We start from the raw sequence: 23,459 nt of genomic DNA on the forward strand, positions 1-23,459 counted from the left end.
ATGACATGCTCTATAGAGTTACCTTTGTAATTGCATCGAATCTATAGCTGATAGCCCTATATCCTGTCAACAGAGTATTGGAGAGGAGACTCAATCGGTAAAGTGTTGTTCGCAAATGTGATTTTCTGCGTAAACATTTTTGCTCTGTACTGATCATTCATTTGGAATGATCCATAAGTACTCGACACCTCTAAGAGCTGAAATACTGATTTTATAATTCGGCCGTCAAAGCTTAATATTGAACTAATCTATTAATAGCAAGAGAGAAAGACATGTTTTGTTTTATTCATTAACAGCATCTGTCTCTTTGATATTCGAAATCGCCAATCCTTGTAGAACATTCGATTATCAGTTGGCAGATTACCGAGTGAACAGCATCAAAGACTCAGTAAAGTCAATTTAACTCACTGCTAGCATATCTAACGTTGAGTGTAGGTATCCCTTTGGCAGCTCATAAATTTACAGTTCTTTACTCTAACACACCAGCGATGTGAACCTACCGGGTTGAGATGGTTGTGATACAGTAGATGGGAATACAAATAGAAGGCCGTAGAAGTGAAACATTCAGTCAGACTCGTCAGTATTATACCGTCGAGGGTGGAATGGAATAATTGTATCTAAGCGAAATCAATTAGGTACGAGTAAATTAAAGCAATACCAAACTCAGCTGGGGTTCCATGGTCACCTGTTCTTTCTCCAAAATGTTGAGGTGAAGCCACTACAAAATATCATAATTAGCAGTGTCTATTGATAGATAGAATTTCTGTGTAATCTGAAAGAAAACTGTTTTCGACAAAATATTATATGTACATATTACGAAGTCTTAAGGTGACGATGGGTTAGGACATGGCTAGGAGTGGAAAGAAATCGGCCATGGCCTTAATTAAGATTCAGCCCCGCATTTGCCTGATCTGAAAATGGGAAACCAAGGAAGACCATATTCAGGGCTGCCGACAGTGAGGTTCGAACCCACTGTCTCCCGGATGCAATTTCACAGCTGCTCGCCCCTAACCGTAAGGCTAACTCATCCGGTGATATTAGGAAGTAGACTGACTATTAATCAGTGAAAGCACGCGAAGTGTAACAGGAGAGATGTGATTATCGTTCGGACTGAAACTCGAAACCTCTGCCGACTGGACTCACACCTAAATCTATTTTGTAGGAAAGGTCAACGTCAGAGTGACGGAGGCAACTTCTTGATGTTAATTAACTGTCTGCAACTATTCTTTTGGAACAATATTCCTAGAATTCAGTTTACGATGCATAGCGAAGTCAGAAAATTTTGAAATCTTTTGAATACCTGAGTGAAGGATTCACGTTAATTTCCTGTGGGTAGTAACTTATTTATCTCATTCACCTAAGAAAATACCGCTCTAAGAGAAACTATAGTCTAAAATAACTTTTACAAATATATGCTACTTGGGTTCTGAGAGGAAAAGAAAAACGTACAAATCTGAACGAATATTTAAATTACCATTCTTTCATCTATTTTTTCTCTACTAAAAAATTCAAACCTTAAAGTCAGTGCCATTTCTATTTCGTGTATGAATATCCAGTTGTGTGTGAATGTTTGATTCGTGTGATAGAGTTGATTGAGTTCAGTTTAAGCATTACAGGTGAGATGTTTGATTATTGTGTTTATTGAAGAGTTAAGAATTACTTTCTAGCTATCACAATTCGTAATTTTCAACCTAATTTCTTGTAAAATGCCCAGATGGTACCTACAGTATCACATATCTAGTATATCGTAGAAACCCATTTCTAAAACAATCTCAAAATATTAGCAAATACTGCTCTGCTTCACACGTCAACAAATAATTAAATTTTTCAATATTGTTGGTTTAATGTTCCATTAGCTACTTTTGTGGCTTACAGAGACGCCTAGGTGCTGGAATTTTGCCCCACATGGGTTTTCTGCTGGCAAATCTAACGACACGAAGCTGGTGTACTTGAGGACCTTCTATTACCATCGGACTGACCCGGGATCGACCTCCCGTCAGGAGAAAACGGCTCTACCGCCTGAGCTACTAAGTCCGGCATCCATCAAGTATCGTGGAAAATTAGTATATTGCAATGAAGAAAATGATATTCCAAGTCTCTTACCAGAAGCAACGGCAGAACAACATTATCTTTAAAGAACAATCACGTGGTTATTGGGGACATGTCTCTCAACGTCTGTCCGTAAGTATGTAGAGATTTCCGGTTATAATTCGAGAAACAGTGGATTAAATTTTTTCGTGGTTTTCGCTATTACCTAGACGATTCCCCTAGGAAGGCTTTCCAGTGTGCAACATTGAACTGTGATGACAGTAAGCCGAGGAGTAACGATTTCTGATAAACAACTCGAAGAAAATGATGCTAGGCGACAAATTTTTCGGCTTACGCAGACTTAAGCGTCAAAGGTATCCACAAAATACATGCAAGATTATTGTGCAGAAAAGGCACTACAAAAAGTCCGCAAGATCATATACCTATCTTAAAATGTAATAAAAGTTTCTTCTAATGATTTTTAAGAATAGAAATCCTGTGCTAGGTACAGGAATAGGACTTGATAACTCGAGAACCATAGAACATATTTTTTGCCGTTTTCACAGTTACCTAGAGAATCTCCTGAGATTTCCATGTATTAATGAACAGGGATGAAAGAAACCTGAGCACTAACGGTTTCTCAGGAACAACTGGAAGATAATAACGCTGAGAAACACAATTTATCGGGATATTCTGCCCGAATTGTTAAGATATCCACAAAATATGTGCATAATAATTGAAAGCATAAAACTTGCTACAGAAAAAACCCAGTCACTCAGGATATAAGTATGCCTGTTTTTTTTTTCATCTGTAGAAACCCTGCTGTGGTACAGAAACAGAATTCGTGAGACTCTGCTTAGCACTGCCTAAATCATTATAACTCGGGATCTGCTTGACAGATTTTTATGCGGTTTTCATTGTTGTCTATAGAATCTACTGGCAAAGATTTTTATATGTTAAACATTGAACTATTGTGGAAAAAATTCGAGCAATGATGGTTTATACGAAGGAATTGGAAAAAAGTGACTGCACACGAACGATATCTCGGCTTACGCTGCCTAAACGAATAAAGTTAGCGACTAACTAACTGCATGGGTAAGAATTGAAGAGAACCAAGTAATCTGGCAACGCAGTAAGGAAAACGTAGCTGTTATTTTTCATTCGGGAGGTGATGCGTTGAAATCCCACCGTCGGCATCCATGAGTACAGTATTCCTGGTTTCCCATTTTCATACCAGGCAAATGTTGGGGCTGTGTCTTAATTAACGTTGCGGCTACTACCTTCCCAGTCTTAGGCCAGTTCCCATTCTTGTGTCAGTGAAAACATTCCATGTTTTAATGCGACGTTCAAGCAGTAGTAAACAAATTATAAAAATGAACCAGGGATACTATACCTATCTCTACATGTTCGATTACAGCTACAATTTTTATGTTTGACATTTTAAACCCAGCGGTAGATTCGAGAATGCCATTCTACCAGGTAAATCAGCTGGCCCTACCAATATTATTTTATGCAACCCGCAGTTTTAAATACGCCGTGTAAACATCTGCTCTCCCAGCACGTACAGTAAGCATAGAAAAGTGGATATCTTAGTAGTATTTGGATATAAACAAAATAGGAAACTGTTATGTCATAATAATTTTAAACAATAGAAACCAATAGTGCGCTTTCTAAATAATCTGATATGTAAGTTAAACGTCTGCGAGGCACGAAGTGGATAATTCAACCGTGTTAAAGCTATCACATGAGATACAGTCTGCACGCACTGTACCCCGGTGCAGTATAGCCTAGATAGTAGGAGCAATCCGAACACTACGCTACGCCAGTCTTACACGTGGTATGTTCGGGTTCGGGGCAGCGATACTCGTTTATATTTCATTGATTTAGATTTTGCCGTCTCTAAATGTACGTGAAATGCCTTATTTTATTCACATTTTTTGTGAACGAAAGTGTATGTGGCCCTAAGAAGGGCCCAGGTCGGTCGGAGACGGAATAGAGTAGTAGGGAGAACGAAACTGCACTCACAATGGATAGCCCACGTTATCAAGTGCTCGAAATGAATGACTATCTTACTTTATACACATCTGGGCACGCTGATGAAAACATATTCTAGTACACTGTAGCTGGTGCTATTGAACTGAAGTTTTACGCGATGGGTTGTCGAATTCGCTCTGGATAAGCCTGGTTGTAAACTGTTTGTTTCGAATGTCTCCAAGGCGAAGAAGTCTAATGGGGTTAAATCCGGTTATCTGGCGGGCCGAGAGGCAGGTAAAGATTTTCCGGGATACAACATGCTCTACTGGAGTACTGACACTATAAAGCCAGCGCTATATACGACAATATGTGGGTGCAGCAAGTAGCTTATCAAGTGTAATGAGAAATGAATATACACTTAAGAAAATGGAAATTGCAACACCATGAAGACATTGGTCATTTGTATTGATTTTCAAGATATGGAACGATGCCATGTAGGTATGTAAACGATCAAAGTTTCAGACCCATTGGATTGTTGCTACAGGTCTCCCCACGTGATTCGTCGCGGAGAAATCAACTCCAGTATACGGACTCTCGTGTAGCGTAGTTGACTTGCAGTCTGTGCAGTGAAGTGTTCCCCGTCAAACATGCTTCGACGACAGAGAAGAGCACGCTATCAACAGCTATCGCCGTTTGAGAGGGCTCGGATAACTGGGCTGTGTGAGGCTAGATTATCGCTAAGGACTGTCGCTGCACGTGTTGGCCGACAGGCATCTACGGTACAACGTGTATGGCAGCAGTGGTCAAATGAAGGTACCCACACTCGTAGACCTGGCACAGGCCTAGTGCGACAGACAACTTGAGAGAGGATCGCCGCATCATTCGGATGGCCCGGATGGAACCCCATGCAACAGCAGCGCAAATTCGAGCAGCTGTGGCACCCCACGTTACACAACAAACAGTTGGTAACCGCCTGCGTGCAGCTAGCTTACGAACCCGTGTCCCTGCAGAAGGTGTTCCATTGACCCCACAACAGCGACGTGTAAGGCTGGCCTGGTGTCGAGAAAGATCGACGTGGGTCGGCGAATGGCATAGGGTCGTTTTTAGTGATGAATCGCGCTTCTGTCTTGCCCGCAGTGATCGCCGGAATCGTGTGCGCCGACGTACTGGGGAGAGGGGCCGCCCAGATCTTATTGTCGAGAGGCACACAGGGTCAACACCAAGCATTATGGTCTGGGGAGCTATTGGCTTTAATGTGAAATTACAATTAGTGCTTGTTGAGGGCACTATGACTGCTCGACAGTACGTTGATAGGGTACTCAATCCAGTGGTTGTCCCTATGATGGCGAACATTGCTAATGGGATGTTTCAGCAGGACAATGCCCGGTTTCACACTGCACGCATCTCCAAAGAAGCTCTCCACGACATCACAACCTTAGAATGGCCCGCCAGATACCCGGACCTCAGTCCTATTGAGCATGTGTGGAACATGATGGGTCGATAACTGGCCAACCGTCCTCAGGCACCCACAACTTTGGAACAACTGGCCCGTGCAGTGCAGCAAGCATGGGCCACAATTCCTCAGGAAGCGATCCAGGGCCTTATTGCCTCGACGAATTCATCAATGTATTGCAGCTCATGGTGGGCACATCCTGTATTAATTGTTGTCCAAACGTGCGGCCAGAGGGACCTGAAAGTGTAATCATCGAATCACAACCGAACATTTATCCTGCATGTTCAATTGCAGCAATGTAGCACCACTCCTTCTGGGTGTAGCAATTTCCAATTTCTTCAGTGTATAAAACGTTCTACGCCCGCAGCTTCCATTTCTGCTGGAGAATGTGCCACTTGGAGTCCATTTCACTGCAATAGATAAACTGGTACACTTTTCTGTTTCACTTAGTAATGTTAAGAGGCACAATCTCTTGGATTCGCAAAATCTGGTCTACGCGGCCGGAACCGTGGATATAAGCTACTAAACAATAATAAAAATCTTTATACCATAATGAAAGTATTGCGTTTCCCTTTTGCAGACGGTTCTACACGTCTATTTAACAACTATTTAGTAGTAGTAGTCGACGTCGTCAGCTGTGATTTTCCCATTCAGTAATATCTTCAATTTGTGTACTAAAGTAGCGTTATCCCCCACAAATACGATACTGAAATATTTAAAACGATAAAATTCAAATACTTATATAACTTTAAGTAATGGTCGTCCCAGTTACTATTATTGTTAATTTATGAATAAGTATTATGTTATTATTGTATTCAGAAAGTAATGTGTACAATATCTTTTTATTATGCAGTCTGTGTATTAATTCATCAATCCGAAGACTTGTATTCTCCACTAGCACCAACAAAGCTTATGCAACATTGGGTAAACTTTACAAACTGATGGTAGCATTATGCAATGTGGGGAGTGAGGTAGTTTTCGATTGCTTTCCTCACGGCGCTAGAAAATGCTACTGCAGCACAACTGACTCTATAAATAACGTTTTTCAGAGCATTCAGACGTGCTTGTTTCTCTCTGTATGTTACTACCTGGCACTTTGAAAAATAATCATTCCCACCACCACTCAACATCACTCGTATCTCAGCAGCTACTCCAACGGCAGTTATAATTTACTTTAGCTTGTACCAAGGGACAGGAGCAGAAATACTGTGTCCACCAAAAAATAGCAACAGGCAGCAAATGATGTAATATATTAGCTGAAATATATGAATTATCTTAAATATGTATTACGTTATGTTAATATTACTCATGTATTTACTTGTAATGTGCAAAACAGAGGCATGTGTCACTAATTTAACCAGGTGAAATACATCATATATCCATAAAATGATTTTTAGTGAATTATGGATGCCAAGAAAGAAAGCAAGACACTCTAGCAGCTGACATTTACAAATCCAACATATTTATACTGAATTGTTAACGCTTTGAATACTTTGTTACACACGGGTCAGTGCATTCGTTCCTGATTACCGACGTTCCCTGGTTATAAGTCGTAGTACTATACTGCCGTGCTAAGGAAGAAGGCAGTAACTTCCAAAATAAAATGAAAATATATAGTTTTCGGTATCGTAGGAAACTTCACAGTGCTCTGCACCATAATGCAACCTTTAAGAAGCAGTAACATGAATTTTGTTCAAAATATAAGGAGAAATCAGTTGCTGCCTTTGCAATTTTTTCGACAACAACAATGCCGTAAATCAGTAAGTGAAGATTGTAGTGTAGGAAAACAGTATCTGCAGAAATGCTGCGTTTTAAGCTTTTACCTCCATTCCGCGCTCATCATTAACAGAAGGCAGTAAATACCGGCTACATTGTAAGAAAGAATTGTCTGAATATTGCTATCTCTTTCATTTTATTGTAAGAAGCTGTGTCATAAATAAATTTTCCTGCTTGTTTTAAAGTTAGTGTACTAATTTCAATGCCATTCATAAAGTAAAGGTAATGAGAAACTTAATAAATCCTGATCTCCATTGTTTCAGTTTTCAAGTTCAGGAAGTTACTGGCTTTTTCCTTAGTACGGCAGTATAGTCCTCCGTTTGTATTGTTTTATCCCTCTGCGTACAAAACTTAGTTTGTGAATGAGAACTTGGTAAAGAAAGTCTCTTAAAGATGGGATTTAAATGTTGTCACGAACACAGTGTTTAATTTCAGCCCAACTTTCACTCAGAACTCGTGTGATACCTCGCCTCAAGCCATCTGATTGTTCCATTTGTGTCTCTGGAGAATATTGTCGCTATTTCTTCAGCTGCAGTAACGGCTCATCTGGCAACGGAAATGATCCCTATGCTACAGCGCTGTCTAAATATGTTACTAGATACAGTGTGGCACCTACTGCTGGGCAAGCAAATCTTCCTCCGACGAGAGATATTAATCTCCGCTGTCACATAGAAGTGTCAGCACGTATTTACTTCAACCTGTCCAGAAATACAATATTCTTTATTCATCATTCGACAAGATCCTTTTACGTGACTAACTCTATCTTGAGTTCTCTCTGTTTGTTTGGTAATGTAAAACTCGCCAACCTGATAATTAGAATGTTCCAAGCCTCCAGAGAGTCTCATGTTCCCATCCAGTAACTTACAATAATGATTTTTCCTTTTACTTCATTGTCAGTGTGATGAAATGTTTATCCCTAGTTCGGGAAATATTTATCGGCAGTGATATTATCATCTGCTTACTGTCGTGCCACCTGGAAAAGAATTAACGATACCTCCAGCAGCATGTAGAGAATATTTCCTTCCGATTGTTGGCAATATCTCGTTCCCTCGATATGGTATCAATTTGTACTGAATATAGTTACGTGGCAGCCCTGCAGTAGCCCCTTCGGTAGTTTCTGGAAGTCAGACCGGAGAACTCCCAACCAGCCCGAGTACATGCCGCGGCCTCTCCTATTGTGCTTTCGTCTAGTTTCCCCGTGTGCCCTCTCTAAGACAAGACAAGAATGTTTCGTCTCTAGCCGAGTCTCGAATATCTAGCATTCCAATATCAGAATATATAAAGAAGGCTATCCGCGAATAGTGAGTGGAGTGATGGGAGTGGAACTGCAGAAGTGCTGGCTATCGCCAATGTTCTACTGGAATCAGAGTATTGTCGTCCATTGAGTGAAGTACTCTGTGTGTACCGCCTTGGAGTGCTGTACGTGTACTGACGTGGAGTCGTTGTGTGGAACAGTGTTGGTGTGAGTAGCGATGGGGCAGTGTTAATTGCTGTTGTTGTGAGGATTATTGTAGTGGTCATTAGCACTGTTGAGTTGTTCTTGTTATGTGACCGCTGTTTTTAGTTGTCAGTTTTGAGTAATGCACTGAGTGGGTCGGCCACGAGATTTGACTGTGTTAACTTTGTGTTTGATGAACTTTCGCTGGAGTCCATCCAACGAACAGTCGTCTTGTGTTGTGATCGTCAGCAGTGCTGTGTGCGAACCTGTCTGCGTGCAGCTGTTCTGTGAAATGACTGAGTTTGTCGAGAGAAAGCGAAAGGTGAAGCCTGGAAATAAGGATTATAGTCCGTTCCAGGTAAGGACTGAGCAGATCAAATCCTACTGCGGGAGACGTGTAAATAGACAGCAAGTAGTGGAGTGCGGTCATTCAGAGTCATCCTAAACTAAATGAGATCGTTAAAACAGACACTCTTTTATTCGTAACAGTATATTCCCCTCCCCCTCTTCTGCAGATAGACGCCATGCGCTGAGCTGTGTAGTGGGCCGTTTAATTAATACCGCCAGAGGAAAATGTCGTGCCAAAATTTAGGTAAACTGGGCCATTACTCAGAACTTACTAGATAATACCACGTCGAGGGAACGAAATAGTCTCATAGGGCACATTAGTTGATCGTGAAGTAGTTCCAGAGTACACCTGAGTTAGTATTTCATTTCTTTTAATATAGTTTTGGATTAGTCACTGTGTAACTGAGTGTCAATTAAATCCCACATGCTCTAGGTTAAATATTTAATGGAATTCTCAGCCTTCTTGTAATATTCCGTAATATTATCTGTTATATAGTTTGAAACTAGCCCTTGAGTAATGAGATAACTTGAGTTCTACATCAGTCAGTATTGTATTAAACGTATTCCATACCTTTTTTCATATAAATTTTCAGGAAACTATTTCGACTATGTAGAGTGCAATTAGCACTTGTGTAATGTTGTATCTCATGAGCTTCCATTAAGAGGAATTGTGATAAGTCTTTTTTCACCTTTCTGTTTTTGCGAATCGTTGAGCGTTTTTCCTTAAAGAGTAATTTGAAATTAGCTGCTGTGCGAAGGATATTCCAAACGGAACCCACTTAGGTGTGATTCACCTGATGATCACTTATTATTTAAAACTGCATTCTTGAATAAGTTATTTTGTATAATATGCTTTTATGTTTTCTATGGTTATTAACTAGTCTCACTCTGGGCAAAAACGGCAACTCCCTTCCTTGTTTCTTGCTATCCTTCGCTACCCTGAAATGAACACTTACATCTTTGTATAGTCACAAAGAGAAATACTTCGTAGTCCAACGTGTATTAATTTTTACTTTGTTGAGAATGAGAAACGGATATAAAAATGTGATATGTTTATTTTACCAAATGTTTGAAATGATAAAAACAGTGGGCACCTTTATGTAACTTATCAGACCATCTCCTATAACGACAGAAAGACGCCCGGCTAGCTACCGTGCACAATTGTGGTTACGGAACACTGTCTGAACTCTTGAGAGCGCTACTCACGAACTCCGCAGTTTATATAACAACCAATCTTCTTTGATTCCTCAAGAGACTAGTGTTGCGTCCATGACTGCTTCAGACTGTATTATAAACGAGAATCAGTACCATCCCCAGGGAGAGCTATAATCCCCATCACTTTAATGTCTCCAGATAAGGTCAATGCAATACCTTAACTTTTAAATACATGATTATTTAATGTTAAAATTAAATAATTCACATCGTTATCATTTAGAGACAACAAAGAAAGATTTAGTTTTAATGGCTGACTCAATCTAAGGTGAATAATTAACGATTAAGCCCTCTCGTGCGTACAAATCTCTCATGAGGTCCCAAACACGTGTCTCGTTCAATGCGTCCTTAGGCACTCCTCTTTCAGAATTCATGCAAAATATTGACCCCAAACTTCACTTTAGACTTCATGTAAGGTGTGTTACTGATTCCATCTAAATCCGAGCATGGCTGCGGGAAACATTATGGTGGTCTCTCAAATTATTGCTGTTGTGCACGTTTCAATGTTTCAATGTTTTCTATAGAATTATTGGGTTTCTTCTCCAATATTTTTATCGTACACACATTACATTACCAGACAAAGTGGAGTGACCGCGCCTGTTAACGCGCTACGACCATGGAGCATCGGGAGACGAGTGGGTGCGAACATCCCCATCGGATGTCCTGAGAATGGTTTTCTGTGGCTTCCCATTTTCACTTCCAGGCAAATGCCTGGGCAGTTCCTACTCATAGGCCACATTATATTATTTTCACCTCCTTATCCATTTTCATTCAGCATCGTTCATTTAATCTTAATTGTCCCCTGAACTGAGTTGAGCGACAGGAAGGGCATTCGGATGTAAAAGCATGCTATAAAATTGCATCTCATTTCATCTCGTACCCTCTATCAGCAAACTGACTAAGGAGGTAGACGACCGAGCTCGATAGCTGCAGTCGCTTAAGTGCGGCTAGTATCCAGTATGCGGGAGATAGTAGGTTCGAACCCCACTGTCGGCAGCTCTGAAAATGGTTTTCCGTGGTTTCCCATTTTCACACCAGGCAAATGCTGGGGCTGTACCTTAATTAAGGCCACAGCCGCTTCCTTCCCACTCCTAGTCCTTTCCTGTCCTATCGTCGCCGTAAGACCTATCTGTGTCGGTGCGACGTAAAACAACTAGCAAAAAAAAGGAGGTAGACGGACATATACCATATATTATTATAATTTTCTCGATAAATGTAGAGACCACTTAAATGGTAGAAGAAAATAGATCTGTACATTCCTTATTGAAAATTTTAATTTATTTTGTACTGTAAGATTCCAACAAAAACTGGAGAAATACGTATTTTCCAATTGGAAATGATAATGCATTAATCTAGAGTCTTAACTGGATGTAGCTTATCAGCTATGTCATGATTTTACCATTTCTTATAAGACACACCGTATTTTGTTACACTGAAATATTTTCTCATTGCTAACTTTTGCAGAATATAAATTATAAAATCGTCTGTTTACAAGTAGATACTATATGAAAAGGATATACTGCAAAAAATTCAAAACCGAAACAAATAGTCACTCACAAACGCCAAACAAATCATTGGAAATGCACACAGAATAATTAATTCAGTTCTCACACATCTAATACATTCAGCAGACTGCAAAATAACTGGCTGTGGAACACTTTGAAATGTTTTGTTAACAAGGAAGCTATTTTTCAGTGTCGACACTGTTAATAAAAATTACAAGCTCTTGAATTTGTTGATAACTGCAGTGGATTAAGTGCGGCCAGTGTCCAGTATTCGGGAGATACTGTGTTCGAACCCCGCTGCCGGTGGTTCTGAAGATGATTTTCCACGGCTTCCCATTTTCACACCGCTTCCTGTGTCGATGAGACGTAAAGCAACTTGTAAAAGGAAATCAATCTGTCAAACCATGAAATGTATCATTTACAGCACTATAACATACCTGTGTCTATTTTTTTGCAGGTACTTTATAGTGTTCTGTTACACTTCGTGTTTGTATACACTGAAAATCTTATAAGTCTTACATTATCTGCTTTGAGGTATTTCATGTTCGTGTGAAATCATGATGCAAATACTTTTTTGTCACATTTCATTCTGGAAAACCCTTTGCGATCTGGCATTTTGCATGGTAGAGACTCATATTATAAATTATTCCCCCCTGTGATTATATTTTAGCTGAAGATATACGCACAGAACAGCAAGATCGGCGTGAAAAATGTCAATGAAAATATGCACAATAGACCATCGATGTGCACAGAGAAGACCCTATCGTTATTGTTATATCATCTATGAACGTTGGTAAGTCAGCTTTTATGGAAAGAAGTAAACTCCATCTGACATATACAGTGAAAATTAATAAGGTTTTAAAAAGCAAAAACGCGAAGTCCGCTCCATATAGGCTACGTAAAAGCATGCTATGAAATTGCATCTCACTTCATCTCGTACCCTATATCAGGAAACCGACTAAGTCTCGGCACTTGCTGAGGTTGAGTGGTTAGCTCTACACCCGGCACCTTCGAGAATGGAAATCTCATTTCTTAAATTTTTCACTTCCTGACGGGTAATGGAACCCACGTCCTTGCGGGTGAACCAAGCACGCCTTTACCGCCTCGGTCTCTTATCAGATACATTATGCATTTTAAGGCATTGGGGAGGTGACTAAGTCCAGTTGAAGTAAAGAGAAGTTTTACGAGAAATATAACCATGAAATATTTGCACAAATCTAGTAAGGTAAGGGTTATTCTGCCCGAAGGCAGGTCCGGACCTCCGCAGAGGCGTTCCTGAGCAGGAGTTTACGTGCGGTAGGGTGGCCAGTTCCTTTCCGCTCCTCCATTCCCTTACCCCCTACAACAGCGCGTGGCAACCCATCCAACTCCTGACCACGCCCAATGTTGCTTGACTTCGGAGATCTCACGGGATCCGGTGTTTCAACACGGCTACGGCCGTTGGCTACAAATCTAGTGAAGATGAAGAAACCGTTTATACATATAAATCCATAATCAAGTGAAGTATGGAATTTAAAAGACGCAAATTTCAGAGAATAAAATTGGGTGAATGTAACGAAAGTGCATTGTTTGACATTTACATAGAAAGTAGAAGACTCCTCTCGATGAAAAATAGAAATAATATTAGATTGGTTTGCAGAGAGATAATTCACTGTTCTACCATCTATCAACGATAGTAAGTCAGCTTTTATGGAAAGAAGTAAACACCATCTGAGATATACAGTGAAATGTAATAAAGTTCTAAAAAGCAAAAAGTTCCTATGAGCAAATGGTGCCTAACAATCACCAAAAAATGTCTTTTTAGCACAGGGCCCGCGATAGTCTGGACGATGGTGTCCGGGAATTTTTTATTCTCGAGAAGTTCAGTGTCTCATTTGGAATTGTCCCTCTAGCAACAATCATAAGCCCAATGACTTCCCATTGTTTAATCTCTTACTTCTTTCGAGGTCCTCAGTACATGCTACATATATGGCCTTTTTTCCTCACGCACTAATCGAGGCTGCTGTTCACTTTCCTCCAATTTTATAGTGGGATAATTCACCATACCCGTATCTTATTTCCCGACCAATTACATCAATGTCAGCTCGTCTTGTGGATCCATTTATGGAAAGCCATACTACTTTTTCATAGACCTCCATGTAGAGTTGTTTACGGATGGTTATAGCAATCAAAGTGCACGTTACACCCCGTTGCAAAAGGTGCGCAGAATTCGAAACCTTACCTCACGCATTTGGGTTATGTCGTAAGAGAGAGCTGATGAGAATCAATTGGCACATTAAAATTCTAGTTTTCATTAGTAATGTGATCTTCTACTTGTGCTGCAACCCGTGACAATTAAAACCACTAGTTCACAATTTGCGTCCTAGACATTGTTAAACCGGGCGAGTTGGCCGTGCGCGTAGAGGCGCGCGGCTGTGAGCTAGCATCCGGGAGATAGTAGGTTCGAATCCCACTATCGGCAGGCCTGAAGATGGTTTTCCGTGGTTTCCCATTTTCACACCAGGCAAATGCTGGGGCTGTACCTTAATTAAGGCCACGGCCGCTTCCTTCCAACTCCTAGGCCTTTCCTATCCCATCGTCGCCAAAAGACCTATCTGTGTCGGTGCGACGTAAAGCCCCTAGCAAAAAAAAATAGACATTGTTAAGTTCAATTCAACTTTCTCCATCTACAGTAAAGCATGTTATGAGGCAGATATTATTCTAGCAGAAAGTGTACGCAAGGAATCGACACAATATTGTAAACCTCAAAAATGAAGAAATGAAAACAGTGATCATGAAACTGAATATACATCAGCCATTTTCATAAAGGACAGGAGGTTATCTCAGTGTTTTGAAGCACCTGGCTGTTTTGTGTGGAATGAGGAAACTTGCTGCTAATCACCTTGAAGACATCCCTTTTAATTTCCGGGGAACTGCGGTGTGTATTATCTTTCTCATAAAATCTCCTCGTATCCCATTCGCCCAATAAATATACCACAATAATGGAATAACACGTGATTAACGTGATAACTTCCTCGGCCGCATTTCTTGGTTTTCTTGACAGCATCCTCTACCTTTAATATATTAAGTTGACTCAACGAGGCTGAATACATCTTGTTCTAATCCTCACACCAGTATTATAACCATCGGGCAACCGGGAATCGAGCCCTAGGAATCCACGTAAGGAGAAGAAGTGCTTACCCTAGTAAAATGGTGCTAAATATTCTCATTCTTCGCTAATTTCCAATTAATTCAATGTAAAATATTGTATTTCCAGACCACAGTCGATTGAAGACACTATAGCAAGGTTTACTAGATACAGATGCTAATAGGGAACTCCCAGGCACGCCCTGGATTTCATTCCCGAAACATAATATGAATTCAATATTTGATATGCTGGCGGGACCTACTGTTTACCGTGCACTGTGTCTTCTGGTACTTTTTGATACTTTAATTGATCTGTCTCAGCTTTATCCTTGGCTTTGACAAAATGAAGTGACTGAGGTATGAGTGATGCTACTAAAGCCATTCCTTATGCAGCCATTCCCTGCTATGAATGGAGTGAAAATGTTGCTCATTGGGTCGGTTGATGCATGCATTTCTGTGAGCTTGGCAGACATATGTAATAGCAACTTCTGGCTCGGTGAGGAAACCAACGGGAAACTACCTCAACCTCATTATCATAGTACGCCTCTTCAGTGATGCCTAGGCCACCTATGATAGCTGATGGCGGAGCTGTTGAGGATCCAACCAGCCTTCGGGCTGAGGACTAAACGTACATACCCATGTTCAACCTTATGTAGCCTAACCGAATTGAGGAGAAGCGAATAGTCTATTGAAATCCTTCTCTGAGGCATCCTTGAAGTGGTATTCCATAATATCCACTTCAAATACAGACTAATACCGGGAGAATATCAAATACTTAAGCTACGCCCGCTTCCTCCTCAATCCTACACTCTGGTACAGATACCTAACCGACACAAGATATGAGATAAAATTTGACACACATTTAATTTAAGTGGATGATAATCATGGATTCCAAGTTCCCTATATAAAATTACAGGAACATTAACAACAACAGTTCTCGAACAGTTGATCTGACTTTGATCCACACCTGAAGACCGAATTGTGGTGTTGTCGTCTCGAGAACTGAACTGAGAAAAAAAGTTGGTTGCAGCTCAATCTCAGCCATCCTAGTAATATTTTTTCAGTTATAGGGTTATTAAACAAAATATCTAACTGAAGGAGGTGTTAAATTTAGAATAATTGCGGTCCTCATTGAAACTAATAAAACAGTAACGTGATAAACGTCCATCCATGGTTATTCCTCTCCCTACCAAGATGAAAATGTAGAAGGATACTTTTTCCTCTAGTTTCGTGGTAAACATTAATATTTTTATACTTTTTCAGTTAACTGATGTCAAGATCATCATCATCATCTGTTTACCCTCCAGGTTCGGTTTTCCCTCGGACTTAGCGAGGGATCCCACCTCTACCGCCTTTTCAAGGGCAGTGTCCTGGAGCTTCAGACTCTTGGTCTTGGGGATACAACTGGGGAGTATGACCAGTACCTCACCCAGGCGGCCTCACCTGCTATGCTGAACAGGGGCCTTGTGGAGGGATGGGAAGGGATAGGCAAGGAAGAGGGAAGGAAGCGGCCGTGGCCTTAAGTTAGGTACCACCCCGGCATTCGCCTGGAGGAGAAGTGGGAAACCACGGAAAACCACTTCCAGGATGGCTGAGGTAGGAATCGAACCCACCTCTACTCAGTTGACCTCCCGAGGCTGAGTGGACCCCGTTCCAGCCCTCGTACCACTTTTCAAAATTCGTGGCAGAGCCGGGAATCGAACCCGGGCCTCCGAGGGTGGCAGCTAATCACGCTAACCACTACACCACAGAGGCGGACTGATGTCAAGATAAAACAGTATAATGCGCTATTGCTTTATTCACATATTTCTCTGCACTATGCTAAAATGTTAGCTTATACTGTCTTCTTATATAAACTGACCATCAACTGGTTTGCCGTACGGCTTTATGGCTAAATGGTTATCATGCTGGCCTTTGGTCCAAGAATTAAAAGAATTCGATTTCCGGAACGGTCCGGAATTGTATATTTCGTTATTTACTTCCTCTGGCTCGTGGATTGGTTGTTAGGGCCGTCTTCAGTATTAGAATTTATCGTAGGCAGGGCCCCATACTCTCTGACGCACCGGTCACCTATACGGCGTCAACTCCGGCGTCCACACGCCATTATTAACATTATAGCTGGTTTGCATTAAGATACAGTAAAGTTATAATGTATCGTCGATCGTAACGAGGGTTCTCAGAAGGAAGAATGACCCCTTAATCACTGCTCTACTTTAACCGAAATGTTTTCCAGATATCAACCATCAACACTGGTAGGGTTCCCGCCACCCCACTAACAATCCATGAACTTTATTATTTAAAACGCTACTTATTCAAGATTATTTAATAAGCTAATATTTCATTACAAATGTAAATTATACACCAAAATATCGTCGCTGCCGGGACAAAACCTCCTATGTGAAATATTTTAGCTTAGACTTTGGCCGGTAAGGTTCTGTCATCTAAGGTGCAATATTGTGTGAATATTGTCAAGGCATTCTCGCTCTTCATAATGTATGTGCTGCGGGTCAGTATACCTCCAAAAATATTATCACATAGGAGGTTTTGTCCCGGCAACGACGATATATCTAAATAAAGATCGTTTACTTCAAGTTACCTTCTGAACTCTTGGGGTATACAAATACCAATCTTTAATAATACAGTATAAGTTAATTAGGACGTCACCTACAGATGTTCTGAGCCCCTGACCTTATTTCACATCACTTCCCATGCACAAAGTTGGAGCACAATTTAGAAATGAAATGTTTCTTCACATTTTAACGTGGAGTAAAAGCGGTCATGAAATGAAAAGAGATATTTCTGATGATGATGATGATGATGATGATGATGATGATGATGATGATGATGATGATGATGATGGTGATGATGATGATGATGATGATGATTGTTGTTTAAGGCGGCCTAACATCTAAGGTGACAATGAATGTAATAGTCGAATTATTACTAAATAAAAGGCCGCCGTAAAGGCCAGAAGGCCCATGGAGGAGCGGAAGGTAGAGGCTTCAACTACCCGCGATCACGGCATTAATAAGGGACAAGAATGAATTATTTTCAAAGGACGTTAAACACACAGTGTTATAAAATTATATTGCGTACATTACAATCAACTTCTATAATTTCCTACATAACTACGAAACATAGAACAAGAAACTTGACTGAGTTTGGTTAAGTTTTCTTACCTTTCTCTGGAGTGCCCAGGCTCGTCCTCCGTCATGCTGCTTGTTTCAGACTAATGTTGGCCGGACCACATGACACAAGGAATGTCACCACCCGAAACTTCTGGAAGAAAATGTTTAAAGATTGCGTGTACAGTCTTTAGTGCAACGACCACTATTACTAAACAGAAAGGAAATTAGAGGCCTCGGATGACAATATGGTGAGTATTGAAAATGAAAACCTAAAACCTGTTTTCCAGTCAATAACCGGGTCAGGGATGGAATGAAGGAAGCCTCCATTTTTGCGGTGAGGATAGATGGTAAGTATTAAAATTGCAAATTATAATGGAATAGGCAAAGTAGCTCATGTAGGTTGAATATGTAATTAGTTTACCAATATATTTGTTTCATTTCCATTATGTCACGTAATGACAGAGAATGCTTATGAATTCTATGGTATTAAGAGGTAATTCTAAAGCTTACTACGACAGATATTTGATCTTTACTGTGATACGTCGAGTATAATGCATCTAAAATAGGTATAAAACTTAACTATGAACTCATGTCACAAGGTAATAGTAATAATAAAATTACGTTACAACGGCCGAAAGTGAAGTTTTACATATAAGTTCAGATGTTCGAAAGGAATACGTGAAACACTTTCCCACATAAAACGTGCAAATTTTCATTCCATATTAAGTGTAATTTAATTGTTTTGCCGATTTCCTATATATTTGCATGTGTTGTCTGCGCTGCGTCTGAGTAATCCTTATGAATAATAGCCTCTTATTTAAGGTTCAAATTTACCCAAACGAACACTGAATGTCATTGAAATACCTTCATTTCGTGCGCTGGCGGAACAAACCCACATAAAGGCATAGATAACCACTTTTGGTTTATTAAGTATAATATTTAATGAACAATTTCCTATTCATGTAAACTATGAAGAAAAAGCTTAACTATCCATTGAACTATCCCTGTTTTCAATCCTAAAAAACTAAAGATTTTAGAACAAAATAGTTTTATAAGTTCGCTGATTTTCCTATTTAATGTTTGTACCATGGTGACTGAGTGAAGTGTACGGGGTATTGAACCGTACGGCAAAGCCAAGTGATGGATGTGACAAACAGGTAATATTGAACAGAGGATTAAACGGTTAGATAAAGCTGAAGAAAACAGGTTAAATGGAGGGTTGCATCAAACAAGCTCTAGAATGGTGACCTAAACAGAAACAAGTTTGGAATGACAACATAAGATAGCACAAACCCTAGAGAAGTTCTTGAATAATCTACTGAATGTGCCCATTCCAATGGGGAAATTCAATGTTTTATTCCCTGGAAGTTTCGACAACTGTTAACAATTGTGGCAGGAATAACAAGAACTCACAAGATAATCGTTCATATTAAAGCTTCCAAATTAACATTACTGTACTCTCGCCCTCATTTGTTCTTACTTACGGTGACTGGACACAAACCAGTCCTCATATGAAGGAAAAAATACCTGGCCTAGCGGGCATCGGGCCCGGGGCTTGTGGTTAAGAGGTGGGTTCATCACCCGTGGGTTTTTTAAATTTATTTTTCAATTGACCATATGCGAGTCTTCTACCCAGACGTCATTTGAGTAACTTTCGTATGAGTTTCAACGTTGCATTCTCACTAGCAGATCGTGCAACTGTAGTTAACAACAGCCAGTGCTCCAATAAGTGAATATGAAACTCTGTGTAGACACATTAGATTGCTGAGGTAAGTTAGCCAGGCGAACACTTAGTGTTTCAACCATGGTTATTTTACGTTTACACGTGAATAACGTGGCATGATATGCATTTTTCCGCCATTAAAAATTAATTGTCTTCGATTGTGAGCAAGTCCAGGCTACTCATTAGAACACCGGCGCCGGCATGATGCATTTTCTTGACTCGATTTACCCCAACCTATGGAGACTTCATAAAGTCTGCACTGAATCTTTCACCTCGACTTCATCAATAGAGGAAACCGAATCTAAATGCTTAGGAGTAGAAACTGTTGTCGCTTATGATATTATACTACATCAGCGTAACGAAGCTTTCACGATTACTGTAAAGAAGATTCAAGGACAACCGTGGAAAGGGGTACTTTGGAAACTCCGTGTCTCTCTCATGGTCAATTATGTTGCTTGTTCCAGGTTTGGAACTCCGAGGAATTTATACATTTACACTTCAAAATAGTGTGACACGTAATGTTGTTCATCCTTCGGCACTGGATTATTTATTTCGTAGGGAGGAAAGACGTTCAAAGTTAACGAATGGATATCAATAGTTCGCAGTAAGTTAAAAAGTATGCTAATTTTCAGGTAAATAAAATAATGTAATTGAATTTATATTTGTTGTTGTTGTTGTTACCACAAGAGTTTATGATTATTTCATTGTCTCGAAACTTTCCAAGTACATACATAGGGATATTAATGAACAATCATCATCATCATCATCATCTGTTTACCCTCCAGGTTCGGTTTTTCCCTCGGACTTAGCGAGGGATCCCACCTCTACCGCCTCAAGGGCAGTGTCCTGGAGCTTCAGACTCTTGGTCGGGGGATACAACTGGGGAGCATGACCAGTACCTCGCCCAGGCGGCCTCACCTGCTATGCTGAACAGGGGCCTTATGGAGGGATGGGAAGATTGGAAGGGATAGGCAAGGAAGAGGGAAGGAAGCGGCCGTGGCCTTATGTTAGGTACCATCCCGGCATTCGCCTGGAGAAGAAGTGGGAAACCACGGAAAACCACTTCCAGGATGGCTGAGGTGGGAATCGAACCCACCTCTACTCAGTTGACCTCCCGAGGCTGAGTGGACCCCGTTCCAGCCCTCGTACCACTTTTCAAATTTCGTGGCAGAGCCGGGAATCGAACCCGGGCCTCCGGGGGTGGCAGCTAATCACGCTAACCACTACACCACAGAGGCGACTTAATGAACAATACCATATATTTTGTGCGGAACCCGCGGAAAATTATCAGTTTAAAATAATAACGTGATGAGATCTTTAACTTTATACCGTTTGTTTTATGCAGTTTTTGGTTGTTATTATTATTGTTGTTGTTGTTATGGACATTATTACTTCATCAGCGTCATCATCACCATCATTTGCTATTCGTTCCTTTACACCCACGGGTGTAAAACGAACGCAAGTAAAGTTACTCAGATTGAAATCTTCTTTCATAAATTCAGTGTAATTTCCGTATGTACGAATAGTACGAAGTATCAAGTGAACAAAATAAACCATACCGTCTTCTTAAAGGGCAATTCGTTGTGAAAGGTCGAGAATGTGCACAAACACAAGGATGATGCAAAAAGCAAAGCAAAGTCATCTCCCTACAGGCCATGAAGGCCCTTGGAGGGGTGGAAGGTAAAGGCTTCCACTATCCGTAACCTCGGCACTTGATGGGGTAGAGTGGTTAGCTCTACGCCCGGCCGCCTTTGCCCCCAGGAATTACCCTGGTACTCATTTTTGGTGTAGGCTGAGTGAACCTCAGGGCCATATGCACCTCCGGAAGTGGAAATCTCATTTCTTAAATTTTACGACTTCCTGACGGGGATTCGAACCCACGTCCTTCCGGGCGAGCCGAGTACGCCTTTACCGCCTCGGCCAGGCAGCCCCTACAAGGATGATGCAGATACGGTTAATGATGTTTCAACTGAAGGGCTTGTTCAAACAACTCGAATATTTCCATGGCAGGGATACCGGATGGACGGAACGAAAATATTTGTGAAATACAGTACAGTAAGGAATTGCACTGTCCGCCTCTGTGGTGTAGTGGTTAGCGTGATTAGCTGCCACCCCCGGAGGTCCGGGTTCGATTCCCGGCTCTGCCACGAAATTTGAAAAGTGGTACGAGGGCTGGAACGGGGTCCACTCAGCCTCGGGAGGTCAACTGAGTAGAGGTGGGTTCGATTCCCACCTCAGCCATCCTGGAAGTGGTTTTCCGTGGTTTCCCACTTCTCCTCCAGGCGAATGCCGGGATGGTACCTAACTTAAGGCCACGGCCGTTTCCTTCCCTCTTCCTTGCCTATCCCTTCCAATCTTCCCATCCCTCCACAAGGCCCCTGTTCAGCATAGCAGGTGAGGCCGCCTGGGCGAGGTACTGGTCATTCTCCCCAGTTGTATCCCCCGACCAAGAGTCTGAAGCTCCGGGACACTGCCCTTGAGGCGGTAGAGGTGGGATCCCTCGCTGAGTCCGAGGGAAAAGCCGAACCTGGAGGGTAAACAGATGATGATGATGAAGGAATTGCACTGCCACTGAAATTCACGAGAATTCCTTTGTGTCATTCGCGAAAGTGTACAATGTTGAGCTGTCAAAGCGCGTATATTAAACAAAGCGCCGGTAGAAACTATGCAATGTTCAGTATCAGAATCGAATAATTTATAGTGTAGTATACATGTCTTGATTTCTTAGTTCCACAGGTCATTATGGTAGAAAAAGTTCCACGAAAGGACCTGCAAATATGACGTTTCCAACAATCATGTTTTGAATCCCTACGCTGAAAATTGCTGTCTCGAGTATGATGACGATAAGTCCGGTCCCGCGGTCTAAAGGGCAACGCGTCCACCTGTCAACCAGCGGCCCCGGGTTCAATTCCCGGCCGGATCAGGGTTTTTTAATTGTAATGATTAATATCCCTGGCCTGAGGATTGGGTATTTGTGACGTCCTTAATCTTCCTTTCCTCACACACAACATTCCACACTACCGCCATTCCAATAACACGCAGGTCCATACAATATGGTGCCAGTAGGGGCAAAATATCCACATGGGTCGACGCCCCAAACAAATAATATTTAAAAAATGATGAAGGTGATAAAAATAATAATAACAATAATAATCGAATTTCCAGAAACGAACTATAATTTAGTTTCCTCTACTGCGAATATTGAAGTATTCAAGTGTCTAGTACCAAAGTTAGACAGCGGTAGAGCTAAAAATGGAAAACAGCTAGAAAACCAGTAAAGAAGTACAGTAGGACAAATACTATTTTACCTCACATTAAACCAACGCATAATTATATCCCTCTGTGGGTGGGGATGGGGACAGTATAATAACATCTAGAGATTCCTCTGTATGTCGTACGAGGCGAATAAATGGGGCCGCAGGTGCTTTTAACTTGGGAAGATCGGTTGGCGACCACGGGATCCTTATCTAAGTCTTGTTATTGCTTCCAGTGACTTGTGTTAGGCTCCTCACTTTCATCCACTTTATTCGACCTCCATTGTTCAGCTCTTGTTCTCTTCCGACTTCGACTATATTAGGTTTGCGAGGCGTAGGGAACCTTTCATTTTCACGCCCTGGATGGCTCTTGTCTTTCTTTGGCCAATACCTTCATATTTCGAAGTGCGCGACCCCTTTCGTTTCTTCTTTCTGATTAGTGTTAATAAAGTATGGCTGGTTAGCTGTACTTCATCTTAAAACAATAATCGTTA

At 41.1% G+C, this 23,459-nt stretch overlaps 1 protein-coding gene across 1 annotated transcript in view; it reads right to left on the bottom strand.

Annotated features, from left to right (window-relative positions):
• The window catches only part of LOC136876547 (phosrestin-2), a 230,598-nt gene extending 212,452 nt beyond the window's left edge, over positions 1 to 18,146 (bottom strand). Inside the window, exon 1 of the mRNA XM_067150587.2 lies at positions 18,040 to 18,146. Within this exon, the coding sequence (XP_067006688.2) occupies positions 18,040 to 18,074 (35 nt within the window). The 5' untranslated portion in view covers positions 18,075 to 18,146. The remainder of the gene's footprint in view (positions 1 to 18,039) is intronic.
• Between the last annotated feature and the right edge of the window lie 5,313 nt (positions 18,147 to 23,459).

This window comes from Anabrus simplex, chromosome 1, assembly GCF_040414725.1.
Source record: "Anabrus simplex isolate iqAnaSimp1 chromosome 1, ASM4041472v1, whole genome shotgun sequence".
Taxonomy (NCBI): Eukaryota; Metazoa; Arthropoda; class Insecta; order Orthoptera; family Tettigoniidae; genus Anabrus; species Anabrus simplex.